Source organism: Balearica regulorum, chromosome 12 (assembly GCF_011004875.1).
Source record: "Balearica regulorum gibbericeps isolate bBalReg1 chromosome 12, bBalReg1.pri, whole genome shotgun sequence".
Taxonomy (NCBI): domain Eukaryota; kingdom Metazoa; phylum Chordata; class Aves; order Gruiformes; family Gruidae; genus Balearica; species Balearica regulorum.
Window position 1 is genome coordinate 6,795,739 of NC_046195.1, and position 27,174 is coordinate 6,822,912.

The 27,174-nt window shown below is 35.4% G+C and overlaps 1 protein-coding gene across 3 annotated transcripts in view; it reads right to left on the bottom strand.

The window, feature by feature from the left end:
* Positions 1-27,174, bottom strand: part of ENTREP2 (endosomal transmembrane epsin interactor 2) — a 130,179-nt gene that overhangs the window by 44,618 nt on the left and 58,387 nt on the right. For all 3 annotated transcript variants that reach the window (XM_075764242.1, XM_075764241.1, XM_075764243.1), the window contains one exon: positions 6,350-6,460. In XM_075764242.1, coding sequence (XP_075620357.1) covers positions 6,350-6,460 — 111 coding nt within the window. The remainder of the gene's footprint in view (positions 1-6,349; positions 6,461-27,174) is intronic.

Sequence of the window (27,174 nt, forward strand, 5' to 3'; positions counted from 1 at the left end):
TTTAAAAAAACCATTATAAACTTTACCAGATGAGATGCAGATGAATAAATGCTTGCCATATACAGTGATGAAGGCATGCTCAGGGCAGGATATTATCTCTCAGTGGGGTTCAATTCCTGAGACTCCAGATTGCCCTCTAGCCAGTATAATTTGTAAAAAGGCTTTGAAAAAAATGTGAGTATGTAAATTACACCATTTCCCATATACTCAAAGGCAGCACTGGAAATAACTGTCTATGGCAACTCAGAGACTGGTCATACCCTAAGCCATAGACACTGTAAAAGAAAAGAAGGAAAAAAAAATATAGTTTGAGCACCCTTATAATAGTTGTGCTGTTTATTTCTAATTAGCATGCAATTTAATTCACTAAGCTGCTTTAACAACTTCAGACAGTGGTTTTATTCAATTCGTGTTAGCTTTTAATACTCTATTTTAAACAGTGAAAGATCTGAGCAAAACCCAACTACATGGTTTATGATCAGATAACCTCAGCTCTTCAAATCAATGGAAAATACAAAGCACTAAATGCCACTGGGGAGGTCTTGCTCCTGAACCTCTCTGGAAATGGTGTCAACTGTTAGATAAATGCTACAGAGGAAGTTCGAATCTTACACTTTGAATTTAGAGCTGTGTCAAATTCAGTGGCCAGAACGCTACAGCACACCTGCTACAATAGCACCAGGCATACAGCAAATCAATATAGTCTTCAGCTGCTAAAGAGTTTTGATAATGAGGAAAATGGACTTCAGACAAAGCTATCTACTGCAAGATCATTTATTCTGATTCATGCTGTCCCTGTTTATTGAAAGATAGCCACTGACTCATGATGGGATGTATTTGACATTTCAAGTATGAAATACAGATCCCAAGTCTACTTTTATCTCATGTAATGAACAGGTATCACAAAAATAAGGCTGAAAAGAGAAATACTTTCTTGGTCAAAATTTTCTGTCTATGAGAGATTGCTGATTTATTCTGAAAGATGTTCCATAACTTTGTACTGCCCGGTAACTCTCCCTTTAATTCAATTCTTAAAAATAGTTCAAAGAAAATTCTTTACATGAAAGTTCCTGCCAAACATAGGGACATTTTAAAAATCATAGCATATTCAAAAATACTTAAGATTTGCAAGCAGACTGCAAAATGAAACTCTATTTAATTTTGAAACTGGGCTATGCCATTCATCTCAATGTGACCTGCACTTGCTTTGCTTTTCCTTGCTTTGTCTATTCCAGCTAAAGGTAATTCAGTGAAAAAGGAGTACTCCTTTACATGTTACTATAATCACAGGCTAATTTTAGCTGTACAACTGAAAAATAAATTACAAGCAATCTTTCTATACAGAGATAGACACCATCACTACTTTTCTGAATAATAAGCAGCTGTAAAATTGATTAAAACTAGACCATTTATTTTTAAACAAATAAGCAACTTACAATAAGACAGGTACACTCAATAAAGACAAATGAAGACTAAGAAATAAAACATCATGAACAAGATGCTATCTTATGCAGTAATAGAATATAAACTAAAATATATACATTGCTCTACCCACTTATGTTAAGCGCAATTTTTAGAGATTCATTTTTTGAAAAAGAAATATGTAAGACAGAAACGTTTCCCATACACACATTAATGAACAGTTTTAGCATGTAACTGCTCTGTACAGATCCTACCCTCACTGACTTAAAGCAGTATCTTGAGGTTTTGGCTGCAGGATCTACAGCTAATCATGGAAAAAAATTCCAATTAAATTTCCATAACAAGACATTAAAGCTACTGGTATTTTTTTGTTCCTCAGTGTTGTATGTTGCTAAGCTGCAGGATAAAGAGCACAAATACTAAATTCACAAATTACACATTGAAAATGCTAACATATGGTGAGCACATTTTTCATATTCACACAAAAATATATACCTTATGGAATATACAATAAATCCTCAGTGTTTAAAGCAAAATAAATGCTTCTGAATTTATCTAACTCCACAATGCAGTAGATACTATTGCCAGTTTTAAAGCCATACATTCAGCATGAATGAGTTTGACAGAAATAGTACAAGTAAGGCAGAATTTATTTTGAATTTGACTTTTGTACTGTACCGGGCTTGGAAATTTACTAATGTATTTTTGTCTGGCACAGCTACATGGAATGTTAACTACATCTCAAACTGCATGTCTACAAATGCTGGATTTTGACTCCTGGAGCTGCATTGTTGTAAAGTAAATTTGTATCCTAGAAGACAATCAAAGGATTTAGAACACTCTGATAATGTGCAGATCTACAACACTAAAGCAAGCCATTTAAGGAATTAACATGAAATATAAGCCTAGAACAAGCTTTTAAGAAATTGGTATTTTTCCTTTTTGAGTGAAAAACAGTAATAAAATAATTAAATATCTTCAACGTAATACACTACCAAATTCTCAATCAAATCCTGCACTTAATCATAAAGCAGTACTGCTCACTACAGTGCATCTCTCCCAGTGGGTGGTCTACAAGAACAGAACTCTAAATTTCATACGTAATAAGCACTTCAACATGGCCATATAACGTATTCAGGTGCAAATCCCCAACCTGACTGAAGCGTGATTTTGAGCAAAGTAAGGGCTAGGCAGAAGAAACCGTATTTTTTTGAAACAATTATGATATGATAAACAGTCACAATGAAATTAAATCACCTTCATCTAGTACAACACCCTGTGTCAAAGCTACTTAGTATTTCATCATGCTCTGAAAATTCAAACTCGCAGTTTGAACATTTGTTTTATCATCTTGTGTCAGCTCAGCATTTCACCAGTCCAGAGGAAAGTTGGCACATTCCATCTGTAGCAGGAATGAAAAGCTTGGGGAAGTACTAATGAAACTTAACTGTTGCTTTTTAATTTACTAGCCAAGCACGCTGGCTTTGGAAAAAATGCAAAACATTACTTGCAAGATTCTTGCTTAAGTGACAATCTTCCATTAACCTGAAGAAACAAGCAAAGGTTTCCTTTGAATTCCGCCACAGGAGAACAAATGGGGAAAGCACCTCCTCAGGAAGTTCCTACATGCCCACCCGTCAAACCTCTTATTCTCAAAATGTCTATCCAAGGGCAAAGCCTACTTCCACCCGCAAGCCCTCTGCCTGCCCGCTGAAAGTATTTGTTTGATAACCATGCCCTTCCCTCAGTGTTGATTAGAACAAGACTAGAGAAGGCAAGACAAAGGAGGGAAGAAGGAGGGCAAATGTACAGTTAAAGAACCCAAGGCTGTTTTAAAATAAGATCAAATGTCGTCCTATGAAAACCACTGAATCTAGGATATTTTGAAACATTACATTTCCAAGTGGAAAACATCCCAAACAACTGAAATGCAATTCTTTCAAAAAGCTGAAGAAAGGGGGAGGGGGGGGGGAGAAGAAAAAGAAGAAAAAAGCAATTCTTCCTGAACCAGCTTATATTTTCCTTCTAAATTTCACCTTATCCAAAAAGAATTTATTCCTTTTAATTTTCATCAATGATCTGAGAATTCAGCCTGCACAGCTCAGTCACTGCTTACTTCTGCAGCAGTAGTTTTCCTATTAGAGGTGACGATTCTGACCAAAATTGGAGACAAGACATGGGGTTCATAACCAGAAGAGAGGTCACTGAAGAGAACATTTAAAAGACTAAAAAGATTTTCTGTTGACTTATATCTTTTTCTTAGTAGTGAACATCTAACCACTGGCTGGAGCTAATGTTTTCTTTGACTACAAATGTGCTAACTAAGCAAGTTCTGCTTATTTCAACTTTCTGTCCCTGCAATGCCACTTCGTTGATTCTCATTAACTTGATTTTCTTCCTTTTGTCCTACACCTCTATTATAGCTTGTATTAGAAGAAATTAGTCTGAGTCTTTCTGCTTGGCACAAAGGCCTATGAGGAATCCTAACACAGATACGTTATCACAATACATCCCAGAACAGAGATCACATATGGCTAAGTGGTATTATTAAACGATAAACACTGTTTAAACATAGACTCCAATAAGTGCATACACAATCACAGTTATCAGTAGTCTGAGCAAGCAACTGAATTGTAGGCTTAGGGATTTTTCAGTAAGTTTTGCTGAGTAGCCCTTTTTGCTAATGGCTGCCCAAAGGGAACTACAAAAGCAGACATACACATGCAGCAAAATGCATGCATGCACTCAGCTGCGACAGCACCAATTGTGCTCTTCTTGCTACATGCATTCCTCTCCATCTGGGACAGGATGTGCTGTTTAAATTCTATTCACAGAGCTTACTGGACTTCTGTCAAAATTGTGTCGGTAATGACACCGGTTACTACTGAGTCAGAGGTGAAAGACTCCACACACAAGTACAAATGGCTCCCCTCAGCCATATATACATACACTTTCTTTTTCATCTATTACTGCAGTCAGTTAAATCTCAAAATCAGTAAGTAGTTAAGAACATGTTGGTTCTGAAATACAGACCTATAGAAATTGTAGGGGATTTTGCCAACAATGAGCTACTGAGCAAGGAAGAGGTAAATTCATGTTTCCAAAAGTCCAATATTCCTTCCATACTGTGTTTGAAAATTATAGCAGGTAGGTCACTGAATATAGTTATATAGTTGCATTATAAAGTTAGGAAGGCATTCATTTTGAGAGACTATTCTTTCTTCCATGCAGAAATGAAGCCATTTTTGGAAGTCTTTACAGTAAGTTCTGATATAAACGCAGTCCCTTAAAGTAACTTGTAAATAGTCCTAGTATCAAAGCAAGGTTCTCGAAACAAATCAGTAAGTTTCACTTCAAAGATCTTCCACAAAAAATACCTATGATACTTCTTTTTTTCATGAAAAAAACTAACAAACCCCACAACAAAGCAAGCTAGTTTCCCATTGCGCTCCAAAGTACAGCATGCATCTTAACAGCTCCAGGTTCCACGAGTTGATTTTTCCAGCTCTGCAGTGCAACTCCAACTCCACATCAAAACGAGAGCCAGGAACTTTATCAAGGGTTTCCCAGATCAAACATTTTATAGGTAAGACCCTTCCTCTTTTTGGGTCACTGCTAGTTTTCCACTGAGTCAGCTACCTGGCTCCATCCATCTGGTTCTAAAAAGCTTTACCCCAATCACACCTGGAAATCGCAAACACTGTAGAAAGCTTAGCAGAATACCTAAGCTTTTCGAGACTACCTAGCTGATGGAGCTGCAGACACACGCCTCTAAAACAGGATGGGTGACAGGAAAACAGAACACAGGCTTAAAAGCTGAATAAACAAACTGAAGGCATGAGATGGGGTCACACCCAAATGGTTTCCTGTTCTGTATTTTTCATGTGCCTTTCAAAATATTTGCCAAAACATTTTATATTATTTTAACTTACTTTTATTAAATAAACTGTGTGCAAACGGAAGCCTAAAGGGTTTTACTGGACAAAAACCTTAGAACAAATGGAAAACAATGGCTGAATAGAAGAGGTGCACAAGCATTTTGTGGAGTCATCTGTTGGCATTAGAGAGAAAAATGTCTTTTTCATTCAAATCAATGTCTTGGGGCATGTATGTGCACATATTCCTAATACTTAATGAATCCTATGATTCATAAACTCATACAGTTTAAACAGTTTGTTTGGTCTACTGACAGCCAGATTATACTAAAAAGATCATTGATCCATTTGTCAATCTTACAATTTAATGTCATTTCCTGATTGGGAGGGGGAAATCATTGTTTTATTATCTACTTCACATCAGATATTTCAGACATGAGTTTAGTTCTGTAGACATCTTTGTAAGTTTAAGACAGAAAATATGTTAGAGTTCAATGTTTATGCCTTTTTTTCATGAGAGGAAACCATAAAGACTTCAGGTATACTGTACCTTTTAATAATTTAGAGCGTGCCACATCAAGATAATTTCTATTATGCTGTATTTTATTTAACATAAGTAACATACATTTGCTTTGGCAATTAAAAACCAAATAATTTAGATTGGCAAATAAAATATTAGCATACACCTACTAAAACATGCCTATCAGTACATGTGTGAAATACACTGGCTGTATAAGGAGCTATTGGATGAAGTCCTGATACTGCTAACACTAAATGGCAATCACTGCATTACTTTGATGTGGCCTGTATTCCACCTATTCTAATTAAGTGTCATTTGTACCACGACTCTAAGAAGCAAGTCATTCTAATAGTACAACTTACGTTCTGAGGTGACAAAACACTGTACAGGCACTAGCACTTTAACTCTAGTAGTAGATGGCTCTACTAAACACATACTGTTTTGAAAATTAAAGGAATGTGTGTATAAAAAACAAACAAATGAAAAATAAAATCCGTTGCCCTTTTTAAGAGACTTGTTTTTCATTACTCACCAACTGACATCCTTCCAGGGACTGTACCAGCTGAGCATTCTGACAAGAGAGAATGGAACCAGCCAAGTTGAGCATTACGCACACTGCAGACAGCAGCATGAAAAAGGTTATCTGGAACAAAACCAAACAGCCTATTATTATTCACTGCCAGAGGCAAACAAGAAAAAAAAATATCATTTAGACGTTCAAGAACTTCCAGCCTGTCACACAATTACATGGATGGTAACATTTTATACATTATAAAGAAGAAAGTAGAATATTCTTTAATCTGACAACATACTGAGTCTCACACTATAAGAGAAAGCTAAATCAAAACTAGACTTGACTATCACCTGTATATAACCTCTAGCCATTTAAAAATCATCCATTTATCTCCCATTTTTATCACACTGAAAATTTAATGGGTTTTATGCATGAGTATTAATAACAAGATTTGAAAAAAAAAAAGTATTTTTATTAATCAACAGTAGTCTCAAAACAATTTAAATCCCTTTTGATGAGGATATGGGTATCTTAAAGAGGAAAAGTATTTGTAAATATCAAGTATCATGAGTTTGTATGAGTTGGAGGAGGAAGTGAACAAAATTCTGGATATATAGAACTACTTGTTTTTTAAACAACACTCACAATCTAAGCAGCATCCTCCATATCAACTACCTATTGTGTTAATTACTCCTTTTGTCTCTTTCCAAAATATGCTAAAACAATCATTGACTTCATTGCATCAGTTTAACTATCATTTTATTGCTTTAAATGTAAAAAACCTGGCCCAGTGCGGGTAGATAGAAATCTCAATAGGTAGGGAACTCAATATGCAGGGAAATAGAACGGCACAAGCACTACGAGGGCCAGAATAAACATGTGCTCAATATGTGGCCACCTTAAATATTCAGTGTTCATCTTGCCCTATAACACTCATGCTCCTATTGAGTTATCTGAAATGAGTAAGAAATTCTCTTGCATCTTTCTTCTGTATGCGTGCCCATAGTTTACAATCTTTCCGGTCACTGGTCTCACAAGATGTTATCTTCCATCAATGCATATGCTACAAATATTTTTGGCAACCTTAAATCCAAAATGGTTGAATCTTTTTTAGTGTTTTTCAAATGAAAAACAAGAATTTGAATAGTTTCATTCTTCGCCAACCTAAGCCTGACCTGACATAAAAATTCCCAATTGATACATCTAAGGGTTGAATTACATCTTCATTGCATATTTTGAAAGAAAACAAGATTTCAACTATTTTTACAATTTAACACTCCTATATCGTGTGTATGAAAAAGAATCTGTGACAAATCTGTGTCAAAGTCAAATAAAAGACATACTGCCATCATATAATAATGGGTAACTAGATAACATCTGTGTGTCTATATATTATAACATATGCACACAAACACTGATAACTATTAGTATAAAATCTGAACTAATGGATACCTTGTAGACTCAATATTTATATATCACCTCAGTTTATCATTTCTTAATTTTTGTATTTTTTAATCATTGTAACCCAAGAGCTTTATGCACTTATTTTTGCTAATACAGGCTAAAAAAAGCACCTGATCCCAGATTACAAATTTCAAAACCAGCCCCCTCCACGCAATTTATTAAAAGCAAGCTAGTGAATTTTAAGTCCATGTGATGGAATTTCAACAGTTTAGTTTAATACAGCTAGAGCTGGTATTTGAAATTCCTACCATAACTCCTTCCCAGTCAAAGTTTCTGGCTGGCTTTAATTATAGATTTACATGTACAGTTGGACTATCAGTAAAATGGGAATGTGAACACAAAACCTTTTTGAAGAGTGGTTTGAAATTTATTGATTAAAAATCCTCTTCAGAAGGGTATGTGTTCTTTTCAGCACTTCTATTTTGGAAACAGTCTAGATTCATGCCATTGTTTTCTCACTAAACTTATAGAGTTCTCATTTTCCTTATCGGTCATAAACAAAAATGTTGTATACATCAAATTGAATAATTAACTTAAGTAAACCAAATAATGAAGGATTATTTGTGATTTTATCTTTAGCTAAACTAAGATGTTGCTTTGTTTCAACAGTGCCTGGGATATTCACTATGATTTTGTTCACAGTCTTAGGACTATACCTAGACATTTGATGTAGGTATCTTTCCCTGCTGTGCTGGAAGAGTTATACTTCCTAAAACTTCGGAGAAGGGTCAAAAATAAATTCACAATTCAAACAATTTCTCAACTGATTACTCTCTGTTCCTTCAGAAAGCTGGCAGAATGCAGCAATGTAAAAAAGGCTGCACTGGTCCTGTGCTATGACAGAAGATCTGAAGAGGCATCCCAGGAAATAAGGAAGGGCAGAGCTACATGAGGCTCCCCTTTACACTCCCTTACAGGCAAGAAGAATCTGGCTTTATTTTCAAATAGAATAACATTAGCTTCAAGCAGAAATGCTGCTCAGAGCAACAGTACTGAACATCATCCTTCAAAAGAATAAGAATCAACCATTAGATTCTTGGGATTTTTCCAGATCTGAATTTTAGTAGTAAGACCTTGTAGTGAAATGATACAGTACAAAACAAAACCAAAGAGAGCCAAATATCTTTCATTTCAAATATCCGCGGTAGGTACATCACCTTTTGAGATAAAGACATTAAGCATTTTGGGTTATTTCATACAGGGGTCACCTCTAGAGACTTTTTTGCTAGGTCAGGTATAGGCCTTCATCTTACTGATCAGATCACTGAACAAAGCATAAAAAAAAAGACATGCAGGATCGCAGAAGACTTTTTTACGTTCGGTAGAATGAACATCTCACTAATTCAAAGGTGAATCACTACTGAAATAGAGAATAGGGGAAACTTTGCCTTTCAGTCATTTCTGTGTCCTAAGAAAAGGGGAATTATACATTGGGTACGCAGGATAACCTCTGCTTCCAAATTACTTGAAATGAACGAGACCAAGAAAGAGCACCAACCATGCACCAATCTACGCATGGAAATACTATGTTCTGGGATTCTAACAAGGAGGCAGTTAGCAGCCTCTGGCCTAATGCTATCAATTCAACTGTACTGAACATATGCACTCCTCTAAATTCTCTTTTGACATGACCTCTCCGGCAAACAACCAGGATTACTAGAAAGGATGATGCCAAAAGAAAAAGGTTTAATTATCATGAATGCTCTGATAAGCCTTGACTATTTCTGCAATATCCAACCTGATGCAAAATATTTTCCAAAATACTAAGGGATACTGTAGGATAGGCATTAGCTAAAGAAAGCAAACTGAAATTTGGCAAGGAATTAACCCACTTAAATAGTCCAGAAATTGGTTTTAATTGAATTACACATTTCTGAAAATCGTTTTAAGTGTAAATATGCAGAGTATAATTTTATCATTGCAGTCCCAACATGTATACTTAATAAGAGACCACACCATACACATCTGCATTGGCACCTTCCATATTGAGAGGGGGGAGAAAAAAAAAAAATTAAGCCCTAACAGGTTATGTTATCTTTCCACTATAAAAGAAGTTATTTGTAGTCCTATCTTTAGTAAAATTTGTAAATGTGCCTCTAAAAATAAATAGATTACCATGGAAATCATTAAGTCTAAAGAGGCCTGGATATACTGAAAATGTTCAAAAATACAGTGCATTCATCACTTTTATTTTTCCTACTCTGATCATTGTTAGTCCTTTTTCACGTTTCTGACACAATGTTATTTTTGACAACTAATTAAAAAAATATTTAAAGTGTAATTTGGAAAACTTATTCACTGGACTATACTAAAAATGAGGAAAGAGCTTTTCCAAACATCACCTTCTAATCATGTCACAGCAGAATTTTCTGCAATGTTTCCAACTTTCTTAAGAGGACACAAGTCTAAGAATGCATGTGTATTTAATAAGTAATATGAAAATATGTAAATATAATTGTTATTTTACAGACTGCATATACCATCAGAAGAACATTTCTCCTATCGGTGTCGCAATTCTGCCTTGTATTTTTCAGTCACCATAGTTTGAGCAATAAAACATGAAAAACTTATAAGCTGAAAGACAGCTATATTCCCCAAAACTCACTTGTTTGACACTAATACAGCTTAAATCTGTGCAAAATGGTTGTTAACCATATTGCAAGAGAGCAAACCCTGAAGATTATATTACTATTCAATACTTTCACAGTACAATCTCTTTCAGGAAGGAAGAATTTCCAGCAGCAATACTGAAAAAGTTAGGCAGTTTGGCAAAATGGAGAAACACCCAGTAAAAAGATCTGAAGTGCAGCTATGAATATGCATTGCGTTTGCATTTCATAGAACAAAAATTCAAATAAACAACTGTCTTGCCGGTATCTTGATTATTCCAGTACTGGTCATTCATGCCTTTTCAACAACAGAAATGAACTTAGCACTTTAATACCAAAATCCCTCACAGAGATATAAGGACATATTTTTATTTGATTAACTCTATGAAATGCACATTTGAATATGAAGTTGTATGAAACCTGCATCTACACTGGTGTCTGGATGCTTCTGAGATATGAAGTGTTAATTTAAAAGTCACCTGTAAGGTAGGGTAAAGTCGTCTGTGAGATAATCCATTTGTACATCACCAGAGAAATTGTTTTTGTTTTCCTTATTAGTTCTTTATTGCCCTGCTCAAGAAAATAATTTTACTGAAAACTCAATAAAGTGAGATACCCTGGAAAAAACACCATTGCATTTCAGAACCATATACTGTTCTAATTTTCTTTCTTTCCCCTTCCCATCCCTCTGTAATTATATTCCAGCAAAATATTGCAGAAGGTCTAATACTTCCATGACAACAGTAATTTATGCCAACTTTATTCTCATTTGAGCAACTACTTCATTTATCAAAAAGCAGAAAGACAGAATATGATCTTTGTGGGAGATAGTTCTTGCATCATAACTGAGCTTGATTAAAAGGCACTATGGTGCCTTAAATCAGTGCAATGACAAAAGAACTACTACACTTGGATTTTGTGTAGAAGAGATTAAAAATGGCTTGCAATAGTATGTTGCCAGAAGTTCACCATTAAAGCTGAACTTACAGAGTCTAAAAATGCTAACATAGGACATTTATGGTACCTTCTCTATTCTCATCAGTTGACCTTATGAATGGTGGTTAATAGGAAAGGAAAATGTCTCTTTAAAAACAATATTAACATGTTCAGGCATAGAGAAAATCTTTTTTGTGATCATCACTACAGCTATATTTAAAATTACATTTGGAAGAAACCTTAACTTCTGAAGAACAATATGGAAAAACAATTCTAAAAATAAACTAGTTATTCTATGAATATGGTAACAAACGAAGCCTGGTTTCCTATGAATTTTTGTTTCAACGACATTTCTTATTCACATTCCATTCTTCTATGTTTTCTTACGACCTCGCCTCTTAAAGATTCTCAAGTTCTTTTTCCTTCTATCTTTCCATTGTCCAGCTATCTGCCACCATACAGGAAAGACCACAGATCTGTGACTAGTTGCAAACTGTTTGTGCTCTTTGACCAACGTGGATATGCTTGGCATGTCAGTTAGCTGACTAAATAGGAAAAAGTGTTCAAGTCACACTACAGTCTTTCCCTTAGTGGGAACACTCATTCAGATTATATCCTCTACTTAGTTACCAATTTTATTTGTACTTCAGGGATTTTTTTTCTCTTTAAAACCTATAATCTTCTGTCAGATTTGGTTGAAATTGTTCTGTTGGCTCACATGTTACTAGGCAGGAACAGCAGACTAAGAAAGAAATTTTATAAATATTGTTGCTTTAGAAAAACACTGGAACATAGGTTTGTGCACAGCAATTTAGAAGATCTGGGAACGTGAAAAGTCTGAAGATTCTAGGGAAAAGAGAGCTTGGTGGCCCTAAATGTACACTTCCATATCTGTGCAGAACTAGATTTCTATAAAAATGAATAATGCTTGGATTGGAGCAAGTCTGCAAAATTCTTTTAATGTATCACAAGTTTCTCTTACCTATAACTCTGGTTTAAAACATTTTTTATCTGAGAATCGTTTTTGCCATTACATGGGACAATTGAGAAAGGTGAAGGCACTTCTTGGCACTGTGAATACACACACAATGGCAGGTATCAGGGGTCCCTGCTTCCTTTGAGATTCCTTATTTTTTCTCATAATGTAATATTTTTGGCTGTAAGGAAGTTTCTACTCAAATAGTGATACCATACAGAAACATGTATGATTACACATTAACGTATTTCGGCATTTTATTGAGTTCGAAATATAGCTAGTTTTTAAGGCAATCTAAGAATAGCAGACAGAACCTGATATATTCTCTCCTTCCATTCTTTCATCACTTTCATTTTTGTCTCTTAATATTGCTTTTTTCTCCACAATTGGCCTCAAGCAATTTCTTCTCGTTTGTTTTTACCATAATCTTTAGACTTCCTTTCATCTTATTTCCCAAAGGTGCTGTTAAAACTGTATTACCTGCAAAACTGAACTCTTTAATCCTTGAGACAGTTGGCTCGAACCACCTTTTTGTCCTTCCCTGTGTCTTTCACAATTTGTTCTTGAAGTGTTAGAAGGAAAAAAGAAGAGAAATAAAAGAACAACCAACTCTAGCATACACTGCAGTTTGTGACTTGCAACAGAAGACGTTAGCATTTTAGATTTTCCATCAACGTACAGCTTGTACCAAAAAAAGTAAAATTCATTGGAGTTGTACATCAAAGCAAAAAACATAATGGAAAAGTTCTAGTGTGCTAGTACTATTCTAAAGAAGTGGGGTTGAGAAGCCACAGTTTCTTATGCAAAAGGTAAAAACTTTAATAACCAAAGAACTTCAAATTCCATTACAGCAATAATTCAGTGTCATTCACATTCTTAAAAAGAAGGTAAAACTGCTAGTCAAACACATTCCTAGGGACTCCTGATTGCAAAGATATGGCCCTCATGATGTCTGAATGTAATCATCAATTAAATATTTAAACGCATCATATTATAATCTAAAGAAAAAAATAACAGGCATTGTTAAATTTCTATAACCAGGAAACACTCAAAAAAAGTCCATGCTAACTGTAAGTATACCAAAGCATTATGTAAGTGCCAATGCACTCCTCTACATTGCCATGGAATCTTCTCAATTAATACTGCCAATACACTGAAAATTCTGATCACGAATTTTAGAAATAAATTTGCCAAATATGAAGCTGGTTAGAGCTTTATTTTAAGATCAAATAAGTCATTGAAAGCGTGGACTACGCATCTGACATAATATGTAATTAAGACTGAAGGAGTGAAATTCTTAAAAAACCTGTAAGATTATGACCAATACGTGGCGTTCATACATGATTACGTGCTGTATGAGTGTATTACTATCACTCAAGGCCAAAAATTTTGTGCTTAATGAATATCTATATTCCCATTCATTAACTGTTCCTTTTTTTTGTTCCGTGTTTGCACCAAGACCATACTACATTACTGTCTTTCAAGCAAGAAATGAAAGAAGTCCAAACTACAAAAGAATGGAGGTAGAGGGTGAATACATACAGAAATGTCTTCCTGAACTCTTTAACTACTGGTAAGTAACTCTGTTTTCTTCTCCACGTTATTAATATTCACTTTCTGGATAATTCTAAATACTATCCTCCTCTATTGCCATGAATTACCCAGAGATGATCATTACAGCCCTCCAAGTGAAGTCATTCACAGGACAATTCCACCAACAGAGGCCGAATCCCCACAGCTCTGCGTAAAGATTGTGCTATATAAGAAACCTAAATGGCATCTCAGATGACAGTTTTCTGTGGGTGTCAAGGATGAAAGCTCTTGTCAGTGACAATACTGATACACACTGAGAACCAGCACAGTTGACACTGCACACTGGATGAGTATCTACCCAGTGGTCTCATACCAGGACTTGGCAAGGTCCAAAATTAATTGATGCTTATAGGGAGAGAGGAGCACCTCTGAATCTTTCAGCTATGGATGTAACAAGTTAGTGTGCACTTTGGAAGTGCTAACTCCCATGCAGGTAATGTTTTCCTGATAACCAATGCCCGATGTGATGCCTTAAAACTGTAGACATGGAGTTCAGATAAAAAAAATGGTTAGACTAGCTTCCTTACAACAGGTTCCATGATCTCATCATGAGCAGTCTCAAAAAATACTTCATTTGGTGTCAACTTTTGCTAAAAAAATTATGAATAATTATGCCCTCTTGAACTTTTCCAGGCCAATAATGCCTTTCCTAAAATCAGATCTGCCTTATTAAAGACAAAGAGTCGTCATACCTATTGCTATTCCTGTCACCTTTCTCTTAGCTTTTTCAATGAGGTAATTGGAACTACACTCAGCATTCAATATGTGGGTTTAAACTGTGACACATGTAACAAAAAATTATGGCTTATTCTGTATTTCTTTCCTAATAACACCTAGCATTTTATGTGTATTATTGAATGCCAAGCACTGAACTTCTCTGTAATACAGCATTTATGGTAATTCAACTTTTAAGCCCTCCTCTGTAGCATTCACCCCACTAGCAATGTCATACACAGGATACCTAGTACGTGTATTTTTGATATAGCAACACTCACATACAAAGCAACGCTGGAAGTAAGTAACACCAGAGGAACAAATAGATTTCACAGAGTAGCATGTCTGTCTCCTAACTCTGGCTCTGCTAATGACCAGCTGTTTGGCCTCAGACAAGCTACTTCAACCGAATGCGTTTTCCATAGATGTGAAGTGAGAACTTTAAGACAGTATAACTTCATAAGCACCTGCATGTATCTATTTGCAAAAAGTATGAATCAAGAATTTATGTACCAGAATACATAAATCAAGAGCTCCTTCAGATTTCTGCAGGTCCCAGCCTTGTGAGCTTGAGCTCAGTGAGCATCACAAGTTTCTTTTGGCAACATGTTGAATCTTACTGTACCACTTCTTATGGCAAACACCCATTTGTTTTGCTGACTAAAGCACATACAGAGCATTTTTCTGTTACAAAGCCCCTTAAAGTCTTTGAAGAAAAAGTTTCAAGGATGAATAAGTCATTCCAGAATAAGCCATCTTCCCAGGAGTAGTTTGCACTTTCATTTTGAACTGAATATCAAAATGCGACACAATCTCACAAACACAACCGTGTGAAAGCTGACTCCCTGAAAACTTTAGCCATAAGCAATTACATCAAATACGTAGCAATCCTATGTTTTCAGTACCTGATACCAGGGGTACACATACTTTTGTCTCTGCTATGTGGAAGAAAATACACAAATGAGTAAAGCAAAATAACCACTGCATATGAATAAATCAGGAGCACAGGAAAAAGGAACAGAACACATTAAATATGGTTTGAAGAATGACTTACTACTACAAGGAGGAAGAAGTCTCTATACGCAAAGTAATTAAAGTCCTCCAAAAGTGATGTAAATATTGTATCAGATGAAGCCATATTTGTAAAAGCAAGCTTTTTCTTCATTCTTTGCACTTTCATTTTGGAGGTATATACAAGACAGGGTTCTTTTCATTGCTGGCATTTCAATCACTACTTCCCCTCAAGACACTAACACTTAGAAAATGTTACCTCCTGTGCTGATGAAACATATTACTCAACTCTACTGAGTAGTGTACTTTGAGGAAAAATCAGGAATTGACATGTTAAGCTTGCTTCTGCAAACCTGCCAATTCTCTGTACTTGTAATACTATGTGTTTTTTCCTGTTAATTCGTGTCCTGTAGTTCTCTGAAAAGTCATAAAGTCATCCTTGAATGAACATTTTTTTTACATTATTGAAATATTTTGTAGAAAGCAAGTTTTTTGAGACACTGTAGTTTGACTCTAGATACTATAGACTTTTCCCAACCACATTAAATATGTATGCATATATTTAATGTGGTTTAAAATATATACATTTTAATATACAATTTATGATTTGTGAAGCAGCAAGAATAGCCAGAGGCAAATGTTCTTGTCCCTGTGAACTACTGTATAAGTAGATTAAAAATTTGCAGCATGGTATTTTGCTCACAAAGCTTTGGCTTACATGGTCTACACGTAGTAACATTTACTATCATTTACTCTACAGAATTTAGAGTTTCCCTGATAGAGATGCAGAAGGACACAACCAGAAGCAACACTGAAAATTTATGAGTACCAAGCATTACGAAGCAGTGAGTTCAGCAACTGTGCCAGTACTAAGTTAATGCAAGATCATCTGGGGTACTGACACAAGCCACCTGTTGGATCAGCCAGTTGCTGAATTTAATATGAAGATTTCTGACACTTCTGTGAAGTCAGCTTCTCCACAATAAATGCATGTGCATTATTTTCCCTGCAATGCAGACAAGCAGCTCATCTCATCATCACCAAAGGATAAGTACCATATTTATGGCTAATAGTGCGCTCATGGGAAACTTACACGAGCAGCTGAAGGTACATACCTTACCTTATTTCAGACTAAAATTTCTTCTTGCCTATTCCCCTAAATAATCACCTCCCCAATAATAAATATGACGAACTCTTAAGATCTATTATACTGAGTATCAGATAATAGTCTGTATATATACTCTTTCAACAGTCCCTATGAAAGCTTTGCAGAAACTCAAAAATTTATCAACATATAAGCCTGAGAATACATTAAATCAAGTAGCAGTGATTATATTATATTGTTGTTGTTATTACAATAATTTGAATTATTACTAATATTTTTATCTAATTGATATTTTTATATCTCAATATATTTGATCCAATTGTCTTCTGTATTCTCAAAACAGGAAAGAAGAGTTCAGAATAAATGCACTCAAATTTTGCCTATTTTCTGTAATAAGAAATCTAAGATGGGAGAAAAAAATAATCTCTTAAATCACAGACTCCATAGACTAAAAGACTTGATGAGACTTCTGCTCAGCGTGGTGCTATGTGCGTTAAGAAGCACCTGTGGTAAGTGGAGCCTGAAGTGGAGCCTGTCCCAGATGAACTTCCTCTTACTGAACAACTGGGCTTACTCAAGGCAGGGAAGATTGCTGGAACTGCAAGATGTGGGCCAGCCTGCACAGAGGACAGAAGAAACCATGTTAGGAACCTGACAGGGAGAAACAGAGCAGTGTGCTGCCACTCGGAAAATTACTGAGGAAAGCAAACTAGCAAGGATTCCCCACAAAGCTACCTAGGTTCTGAGAGGATTCATATAAAAACCCTTTAAAAATGTCTATCCTTTCTTCTCTAGTTCCATTATAAAAGGTAACTATTATAGTTTATATTCCAAGAAAAACTGGCTTTTAAAGCATATTGCTCTTCTCTACCCAGTTCACTGTAGTAGAATGCCTAGGCAGCTCTACCTCCAATCCCTGCCCAACACAAGGTCCTACCATGAACAAAACCAAAGTGTAGCTCTCCAACTAAGTAAAAAGAAGCATAAGCAGCTAACAATAGTGGGAAGTCAAAACTAGACAAATTTATTCTAAGCTATTTATTCTTAGTAAGATTTAGTAACCATTGGAATACTATATCTATGAGCATGATGGAATGTTCATCACAAAGGCAACACCAGATAGCATATGCCACAACTCCAAAGTAAGAATTGCAGTTCATGATCAAGGTTGTTTGGGCTGTTATTTTAAGAGGTTATTATTTTATTGATCCCTTCTGCCCTTGTAATTTTTTCAGCTATAAAATATACAACAAAAAAATTTAGAAGATAAAATTCAAACTTCATTTAATTACAGATTATAGAATTAATTTCTTTATTAAAAATTTCTGTGGAAAATCCTAACTAGAACTTTGAAAATTATGCTATTTGAGTTTATAATAAATGCTATTAGTTTTAATTTACAAGAAAAAATTAGGCCCCTCTCCTACTCTATTTTCTTTATTGTTAGCTTTTATTTATTAGTTTCAACCAAGAGTCAGCAAGTCATGTCTTCAAAATAATTATCTGAAAGCTGTTGACAAGAGCACAGTGCACAACAGAAAGGGGCACTGTGTGTTTCCAGTAGGATTTGAATCGCAAAGAACAACATCTACTTAAAGACCAGAAGAAGCAGTTTAGTTTCCTTCCATATCATTGTGTAGTAAATAACAACAACAATAATAAAGTTAGGGATTTGGTAATGCCTTTCAGGCTTTCCAAGAACCCTGGAAATCCAAAATGCGACCTTGTCTCTGTATACAGGAGTACAGAAAGGGAAAGATCTATTTATATTAAAACATGTCTCCTCTAATATCTCATAATAAGAGTATTCTGTCCAATATCTTCAAGAAATTCCCTGTCAGTAAAGGCAATTTGCATAGGTAGAAATTCTGATGGTCATACAGATTATTTCCTCAAGCGTGACCAGATTAAAGGACTGCAACACAACAGTGAGTTTAGCATTGTCATATTCAACATACAGCAATATGTGTTTGTTATTTTGTAATGCTATAATAAAGCAGCATTAATTTACAGTTTATTTTAATATTTTTTAGGGAAGTGTAGTGGGGATTTGATTTAGTAATAAAGTGCTCATGCTCTCAGCTCAGAAACATTAGGTAGAAATTTGTCAAAACTAGATACTTCAGCATCTATTCATTCTCTGCTATTTTGATTCTAATTAACACTTTCAACATTTACACCTTTCTGAAGTGCGTTAAAAGGAACAAAGAGTAATTCTAGAAAGCTTGGTAACCAAATCATTTTTCCCCTGAAACATAAACAGAAGCTACTACACAGAATCTTACAGCTCATGGAGTACTTGAGCTGTAATTTGAGAATGAAGCACTGGATAACTTTCAGTCCTATTTGAAAATTAAAAGCTTAGTCCAAACAGATAATTTTATTAGTTGCTTTGCTGTTTATATTGTCTCCCTACCATTCTTAGCAGGGTAGCAAACACTTCTAGATCTAGATCAGTAATTAATTTTGATATCTAAAAAAACCTTTTCAGCCTGTTTCAAACTCTTTTCATGGCCCAACAATAATCCATTCCTCTCTTGTCCGTCCCCCCCCCTCCCCTTCTCCCCCACCCCAGTAAGCAGCAACAGAAGTTAACTTGTAGGTTTCAGGCATATTTGCTTCTATTTTTCCATTCTTTGCTAAGGTGCTGACCACAGCAACAGCTGAAGAAATTCTGACAAAGCAAAAAGTAAAAGGATTTTGCAGCCACACTGCACCAGGATCCTTTCCAAAAGGGAGCCTTATATTCTCTGCACTGCTTTGGCATCCATGCGCCATGTGAGGATGAACACCTATCAATCAGGCAAAGGCATTACCATTGCTTTATACAAATTCATACTAAAAGTCTTACCATTTGCTTTCAGGACCTTTGCACCAAAGGTTCCTGAAATGAATAGAGTTTGTGTTTCTGCTAGAAACCTTGGGCCTAATAAGGTGTTTGACTGTGTCAATCCTTTCCACAAGTGACAAACACATCCCTTTGCCCCCTGACGTTTGCATGCTGAAACAGTTTCCCTAAGTTTCTGCATGTTGACCCTCACTACAAAGTATCCAAACTTTCAGGGCTTCCAATAACTATACAAAGATACATACACAAAAATAAAATTAAAATTATATTATAAAATATAAATTATATCATTACATCATACATATCATATATACAAATATATTGTATTTTACTACTAAATATATTTAAAAATTAAAATAGACAAGATGACATACTACTATTCACAGTCACTCATTTGAAAAGTGCATTTTATACTGATCTTAACATCAGTGGCCTACAGGCTTCTACTATAATAAAAGAGGAACAAAAAGAGGAGCTTTACTTTTTTGCAGATAAAATCCAAGCTATCTCTTGAAGTATTCAACACTTCCAACAGCAATTTTAACAAAGCGAAGTTTGCTGGTAATTATTTTCATAGCAGGGAACAAGTTTAAGTTTTGTCAAATAATCTTTTAAAAGAGCAAGGGGGAGTAACAGCTGGTACACTGCAGAACCTCACAGGACATTTGCTACATAAAAGTAAGCACTCAAAAGAATCTTTCAATGATCTGCACTTAATACTTTAACAAAATTAATTAGATAATCTTTACTACATGTACAGGCAGTCAAAAAAATTGTTTTATATAGTAGTTCATATTGTCTAATTTTTACCACTAGCATTTCCATTATACACCAGTGCTTCCCTAAATAAAAAAATCCATGCACATGAAATCTAACTTAAAATATTATTTTGAAAGAGAAAGAAAGCAAACAGTACTAACCTATTTTAATGCCACTCAAAATGACTGCTGCAGCTCTACAATCAGGTAGAAAAAGCAGAGTTTATATCCAGTGTGATCATAAACACTTCAAACATAAATGCTTTCTGAATAGAATTTTGACCACATAAGCCAGATTTAAAACCTGCAACCACCTCAGCCATACCAGTTTAATATTTCTTCCAACATATTCTCTGAGGAAGTAAAAATTGAAACTTTTTAAAATTACCTAATAAAATACTTTTTCTCAAAAACGTTCCATAACAATGGCAGAACATGGATAGGTTAGGAAAGAAGACATTTTTCTAAATCAGGTCTGTGTATAACAAAACAATCCATATTTAAACAAAACAGCCACCTAAATCAGTAATTAGAAATTAAAATATATTAAAAAAATGTGTGAGTAGTCTAGTAACTTTAAAACAAATCTACATAAGATTGAATTTATACTTCCATAGCAACTGCATTAATAGGGTCCTCCACATATACCACATCTTTCTTTTTGCAAGTGTCACATTGCTGGAAGGATTCACCTCCATGGAAGTGTCGGTGAAATGCTACTCCATATAAATTAACCTTCCATAATATCTGCAGCAGAATACCCTGAGGAACTAAAAGCTCACGTTCTCCTGCTGACAAGGACATCAAAAGGCTACACAAGCAGGCCTTCCTGGCAGTAGCATAATTAGAGAGAAGCATGTTGTAAAGGTCAGATACACAGATATTTTGCATCTCTCTTTCCCAAAATATTAATCGCAATTAACTACTCAGACAGTTCGTGAGACAAGGCTTCATTGTGGACAGTGGTCTTTCCATTTCGATTCTAATGTAACCTCATTATAGTTTTGGCTGTTTAATGAAAAATTGCACATACATCTCTACAGAAGACTCACAAGAATAATTTGACGGAGATCCATCGATACATGAACTTTAACATTTCTAAAGACCCTCACTCATATATCTGCAGTAGAACTGAATCCATAAGGTTGTGTGAGATTTTATAGCATCTGTAGTAAGGAAACCCAAACACTTGATCACAGGCACGTCTAACTCAAGATCTAAACTGTGATTCACCTGGCAAACAAATCCTGCTAAAACCAAAGTACTTTTCTTCAACAAGTACAGGGTAATTAGATTGTCTTTGGATAATTGTGCATTTCCTTCCATCTGGTGCACAAAGAAAACTGAAATCACTGGAGTTTTGATTGTACGAAGAATGAGGTATCCATCACCCCCCCCAAAATACTTCGTATTAGTTCATGCAAAGATTTCTTCTACTTTTAAATAAAAACATTTCAAACACAATTCATCTCATCTGAAATAAATTTCTGGAGTTACTGTTTCCTCACCATTCCACATCAAAATAGAAAGTTCAACAAATATTTTCCATTCTGCCCAACTAGCCAGCTCCAGTGATACCATACAGATGCAGCTTTACTCCAGTTATCCAAATTAGAGGATGAAAAACATGTATTCCCTAGTTTTGCCTTACATACATGGATAAAACAATCAAATTATTATTATTTTCTTCTCCTAGATTAGAAACAGAATTTAATTTTTTTGTTTTATTATAGCACATACTGTTTACAATGGAAGAAAATCCTATACTGGGAGGACATGGGAAATGACATGAACAACATATTTCTATTTACCTGTTCTGAAGAACAGTTCAATTAACAGCTGATGACCATTGAAAAAGACCTGATTAGCAAAGGGAGAGTCTACGCCAAGTGTAGCGGCAGGAGCAGCAAAGTGCCTGCTCTCCCCTCCAGGCTTCTTTTTCTACATGACTCAGCAGTGTGTGCAGAATGATTTCTCATTTCTCCACTGTGATGCTAGGACCACTCCAACTCTCTAGACCCCAGGAGTGGCCTGTCCAACACAGGGGTTTTTCTCACCTTCCCAAGGTAAGCTCTAACCAACATCTTTTGCTCTAGAAACCCCAATGGAGGGGACCAGCTATAAATGTTGATTACATAAGGCAGAGCTGTTTGCTACTGGCAACAATACTCCATGGTTGTTTCCTGGGCCCTATTAACAAGAGTTCACTCCTCCCTTCCCCTCCCACACAGTCCCCTATAGTATACTGCACTGCAGACATGTTTGTGTATCTGTCTGTGTGAATGTACCTAGACATTTCTTTAGCTCTGTTCATAGGCTCCATCCTGTCCACAAACAAGTGAAAATTTATAAGGGCAAGGGGAACAACAAAAAAGGGGAGGACAGGCAGACTGCCTATATTATGTACCTCTAATTCTTTTGCCAGTTTAGTATAATAGAATGTCTTGAGCCATTCTATATAGGTGCTTTTTATTGCTGTATCCACTTTTTTTACATGCAAGGACCACGCTAGAACAAAGTAGTCAGGATTCGCTGTTTTCTCCACTGTCTGAAAAAGTACTAAGGGATGTTTTCCTATTGCAAATAAAGCTCTGTTAACAAGAAGCAAATATTTTGTTTTTCCAATCAAATGCAAATACTGATTCTCTGCTGTGCATACAGCAGATTGACATATACTATCCCATATATCCAGCTTTTCTAGTTCTATGTCAGAAAGCATGAACATCTTCCTACCAATTCCTGATAGTTGTCACTCATTTATATTAAAAAGCAAATCCCTACATACATAAAATACTCATATGACTATACAGATTGTAATATGAATGCAAAACAAGCAGATACAGTGTAGTTTTATAGCTTTTAAAAATTTTACTAGTGGATATTACAATAAAGCTTTTTTTTTTTTTTTTGGAAATCATACAGCAAAACAACAGAGAAAGAGAGATCAGGAACTTCATGATACATTTATCTCTGTATTTAGAAGTACAAAGACATGTATATGCTGTGGTCACTTGTACTACCCTGAACTGCAGGTGTCCTCAAACAGAACAAAGCCACTGAATTATTGTGATGGGCTGAATTTTCATTAAAAATGCCAAGTTAAAAGAAATGAGATCTCCTAATCCATCTTCAATTCAAATGGAAATAAAAATACATCAAATCGACTTTTCAATTACATTCCTGTTCAAGGAGACCAAATATGATAATACTATTAATAGACAAGCTAGGCTGATGACCAAACATAGCAGCTGAAGAGAGATCAAAATAACTCAAAAGACTCAATTGCTTTTTCTCTTAATCAGCTTTCAATACTGTAATGCTATGGAAATCAGCAAAGAGAGAACGCCTATAAAATCACAGGTTAAAAAAAGCTAAGATACTGCTTCTGACTGTGCTACTCATGTCCATTCCCCTGCCACACTGGGAACAGAAATTACAGGAGCTTACAGGATTTGGTATCTTCATGGGCCTCTGTAGAATAAAGCCTCTATTACAGCATTTCAGAGGCAGCAGTCGATTTGTGTTTCACTGCCACACATACACAGGGAGTTCAAGGTTCTGGAGTACTCTGAGAGGACAATTTTCATTATTTACTGTCTTTGAACAGAAAAGACATCATTCTCCTTCCTCTCCCTTTTCGGAGGTGGCTCTATTTCATCACATACAGCACTGCCCTAAAGAGCATAACTGTATCATCAAGCTTAAAGTCTGGCCAGTTCAGAAGATGATACTTTTTTATTTTGAGGTAGTGATTGTTTTTTTGTTTCTTTGATAGAGTTTGCAGAGCCGTTTTAGTTTATTCATCCACACCCCTGAAGAGATAAGATTCTTTACTTCTGGTGAATAAAAGTCATGTATTTAGTAGAAAATTCATATGTAACCATAAAACGTATGGAGAGAAACATATTTAGGAGAAGCTAAATTAAGAACTGTTGTTTACTATGTTTCTTTGGATGTTAGGATGTACTGCCTCTTTTCCTGAGCACAAAATACATACATACAATTTAGAATTAAACATCTTACAATATAGGTATGGATAAATTATTATCACTGCTGCTCATGGCTATACAAAATCTACTATGTGGCAGAAAACCAATCATTGCTTGGTTCTATCTAACAACGCTTTAGATCCCATATTTTAAAAAGTGTTAAAATGCTATTGCACTTCTACTTTTGAATAGATACAGCTATATTATTTATAGATACCAGTCTTTTCCTTTCCTGATATGGAACACTATTATGGCAACGATGAAGAGATCGAACAGGTCTTTTTGAATTAAAATCCTAATAAAATATGAAATATGACAAAATGCATTAAAAAATTATTCTTTGTTCTGAACAGTATTTAACTACATATCTAGAGACAAACTACATAGTTTCACCTTTAAAATTGTATTATTTTTTGGTGTAGAAATAGAAGGCATAGCATCTGAGTGCACTCTATTTCTGTTTCTGGTATTAAAATTTGTGAAACTTTTCTACCCAAAGATTTTGCAACACTGAGCAACAAAATATTGCAATACACGAGCAACTAAAATGTTGAACCAAAACCTAATTTTTCTCAGTCTGAGATCCAGGTAAGTCTGCTAAGTCATTTTAAGTCATCAGTTTAAAATATTCTGCAATGATTATGCTTTATACACTGTAAATAAACAGGGACCAATTGAGCTCAGTGAAAGTCTGAATCTAGTAGCTGTAGGAATTCAGCAGGAAACGAATCACAGATACCAAAATAGCTTTTGCTTCTATTATCAATCTGCTTCTACATTATGTTGTGTGTAATCACTTCTGTATTGGTACTCTAGAAGGCAGAGATGCCAAAACTAGTAGAAATGTGAAAAATTAGAAGTTGGTTGTGCACATTTTGTTCAATATATGTATGTACAATTTTAAAATATATTGACTCCTTTACTCTCAAAGCTCATATCTGGCTTCTTTTGACTTTGTCACTCCTCAGTGCTTCAAAAATTCTTGAGACTACATCAACTATCAGGGCCCAGAGTAAATCTGAAAAGTAAAAATGTCATCATTTATCTCTCCATCATCTCCACACATTTTCTGATAACGTGCAAGGAATTGTTTTACTACTGTTTACTATTTTTAGAAACCTCTACACCTGCCAATGAAACTACTGGAATTGAAACGACTCCTTTTTGAATATTCAGCATCAAATTATTGATCTTACTTGTTTAAAAAAATAACCAAACAAAACACACCAAAACCCCCATTAATCTCTCCCTCTACAGGCTTTTTTTCCTCCTCCTGAGTTCCTCAAACATTCCTCATTTCCTACTGTCACAAACTCCTTTTGTGTACTGTGTGAATAGGTTTGTTCTTGTGTTAAAATCCCTTTTTTGGTCACTATCATTCATATGCAAAAAATGCAAGAACAGGCTTTTACTTGCTCTAATACCAGGAGTAATAATAAATTTAAGGTATCTTACATTTGATGTTCACTCTATTTTGAGAATTAGGGCCTTGCTTTACTTCAGCAGTTTTCTCCAGTTGACATGTGTGCCTGCACTTGCATGAAATACCACTCAAGAAAGTAAACAATGTGCTCTTGCTGCACATCTCAAATGTTTTACAAAATACACGTTAACAATTAGATCTGTTCCTTTTCATGAAGGTATAATTTTGTAAAATGAGTGACTCATTTTTTAGCCTTTTAACACTTCTCTACTTATATCTAGTCTTTGAAATGCCCCAAATTTTCTTGTGCTGGTATGGTTAAACACACATTTCTTATTCATCTTGTAAAACGCATTTAGCCATAGTCATGCCTAAAATATAAAATTATAACCAACTCTCGGGTTGGTTATGGTATGGCTTTATGTTCAGAAGCTACACATAGGACTATACTACTTCTACTTCATAGAAGCTACTACATAGTAGTATGAACAGGAAATAAATATCTGCAAAGTGAAAAAAGTACTCAAGACTGAAAGGAAAGGTACTTATGGAAGCAAAGGTAAATAATGTAACATTTCCAGTACGTAAGCAAAAAGTGAACAACAAAGATGACTGTAAACTTCTGAAGAATGAATTAAGTATTTTACTGAAAGACAGAGACATCCCTAAACAAAAATAATTTATTTTACTCAGTGCTTACAAAGGAAGTGAGGCAGATGTCAGAAGCCAAGATTAATTTATCAAGGAGGAAGAAGAAATGCTGAAGGAAACCAGACTCATACCAAGACAGAGTTGAAGAAATTAGACTGTGCAATGGCTGCCCAAAACTCCAGGACCAGATGAGATGCAGCCTGCATTTCTAAAAGAAGGAACAAATGAGATGGAACAACCATTAGCAGATATATTTAGAAAACATGTGAGAATAAGGGAATTACTGATGGACTGAAGAGAGGCAAATGTAGCACCCATACCATACTCTTCATTATAAGCAGCAGCAATGATACATGAAATGTGACAGTTTCCTGTTGCATGGTACTGACATGGCAACATGGTGCAATGGGAGCAGATGGGGAGTAGAAGGGTCTGTTTAAGGGTAATTAAGACATGCTTGTTTAGGAAGGGGCAAGTGTTATGCCCCAGCAGGCTTTGTCTGCTCTTCAGGAAAAGCTGCTTGTGGTCTTTTAAAATTTTGCCACTGGGGATAACTAATTAGCAGACGGATGTTCAAAAGGAGTCTAGATTCTGACATGGGTGCCAGCTGGTGGCAGCTGGGCCCCGGAACAAGCAGCCTTTGTAGAAAGGGTAACAGAGAGATGCAGGCAGACAGACCCAGGCAAGAAAAAGCTGTAAGAAGTGGTAAGCTGTAAAAGGGGACATAGAATGTTCATTCTAAATAGATGCTTCACTCTGTGACACA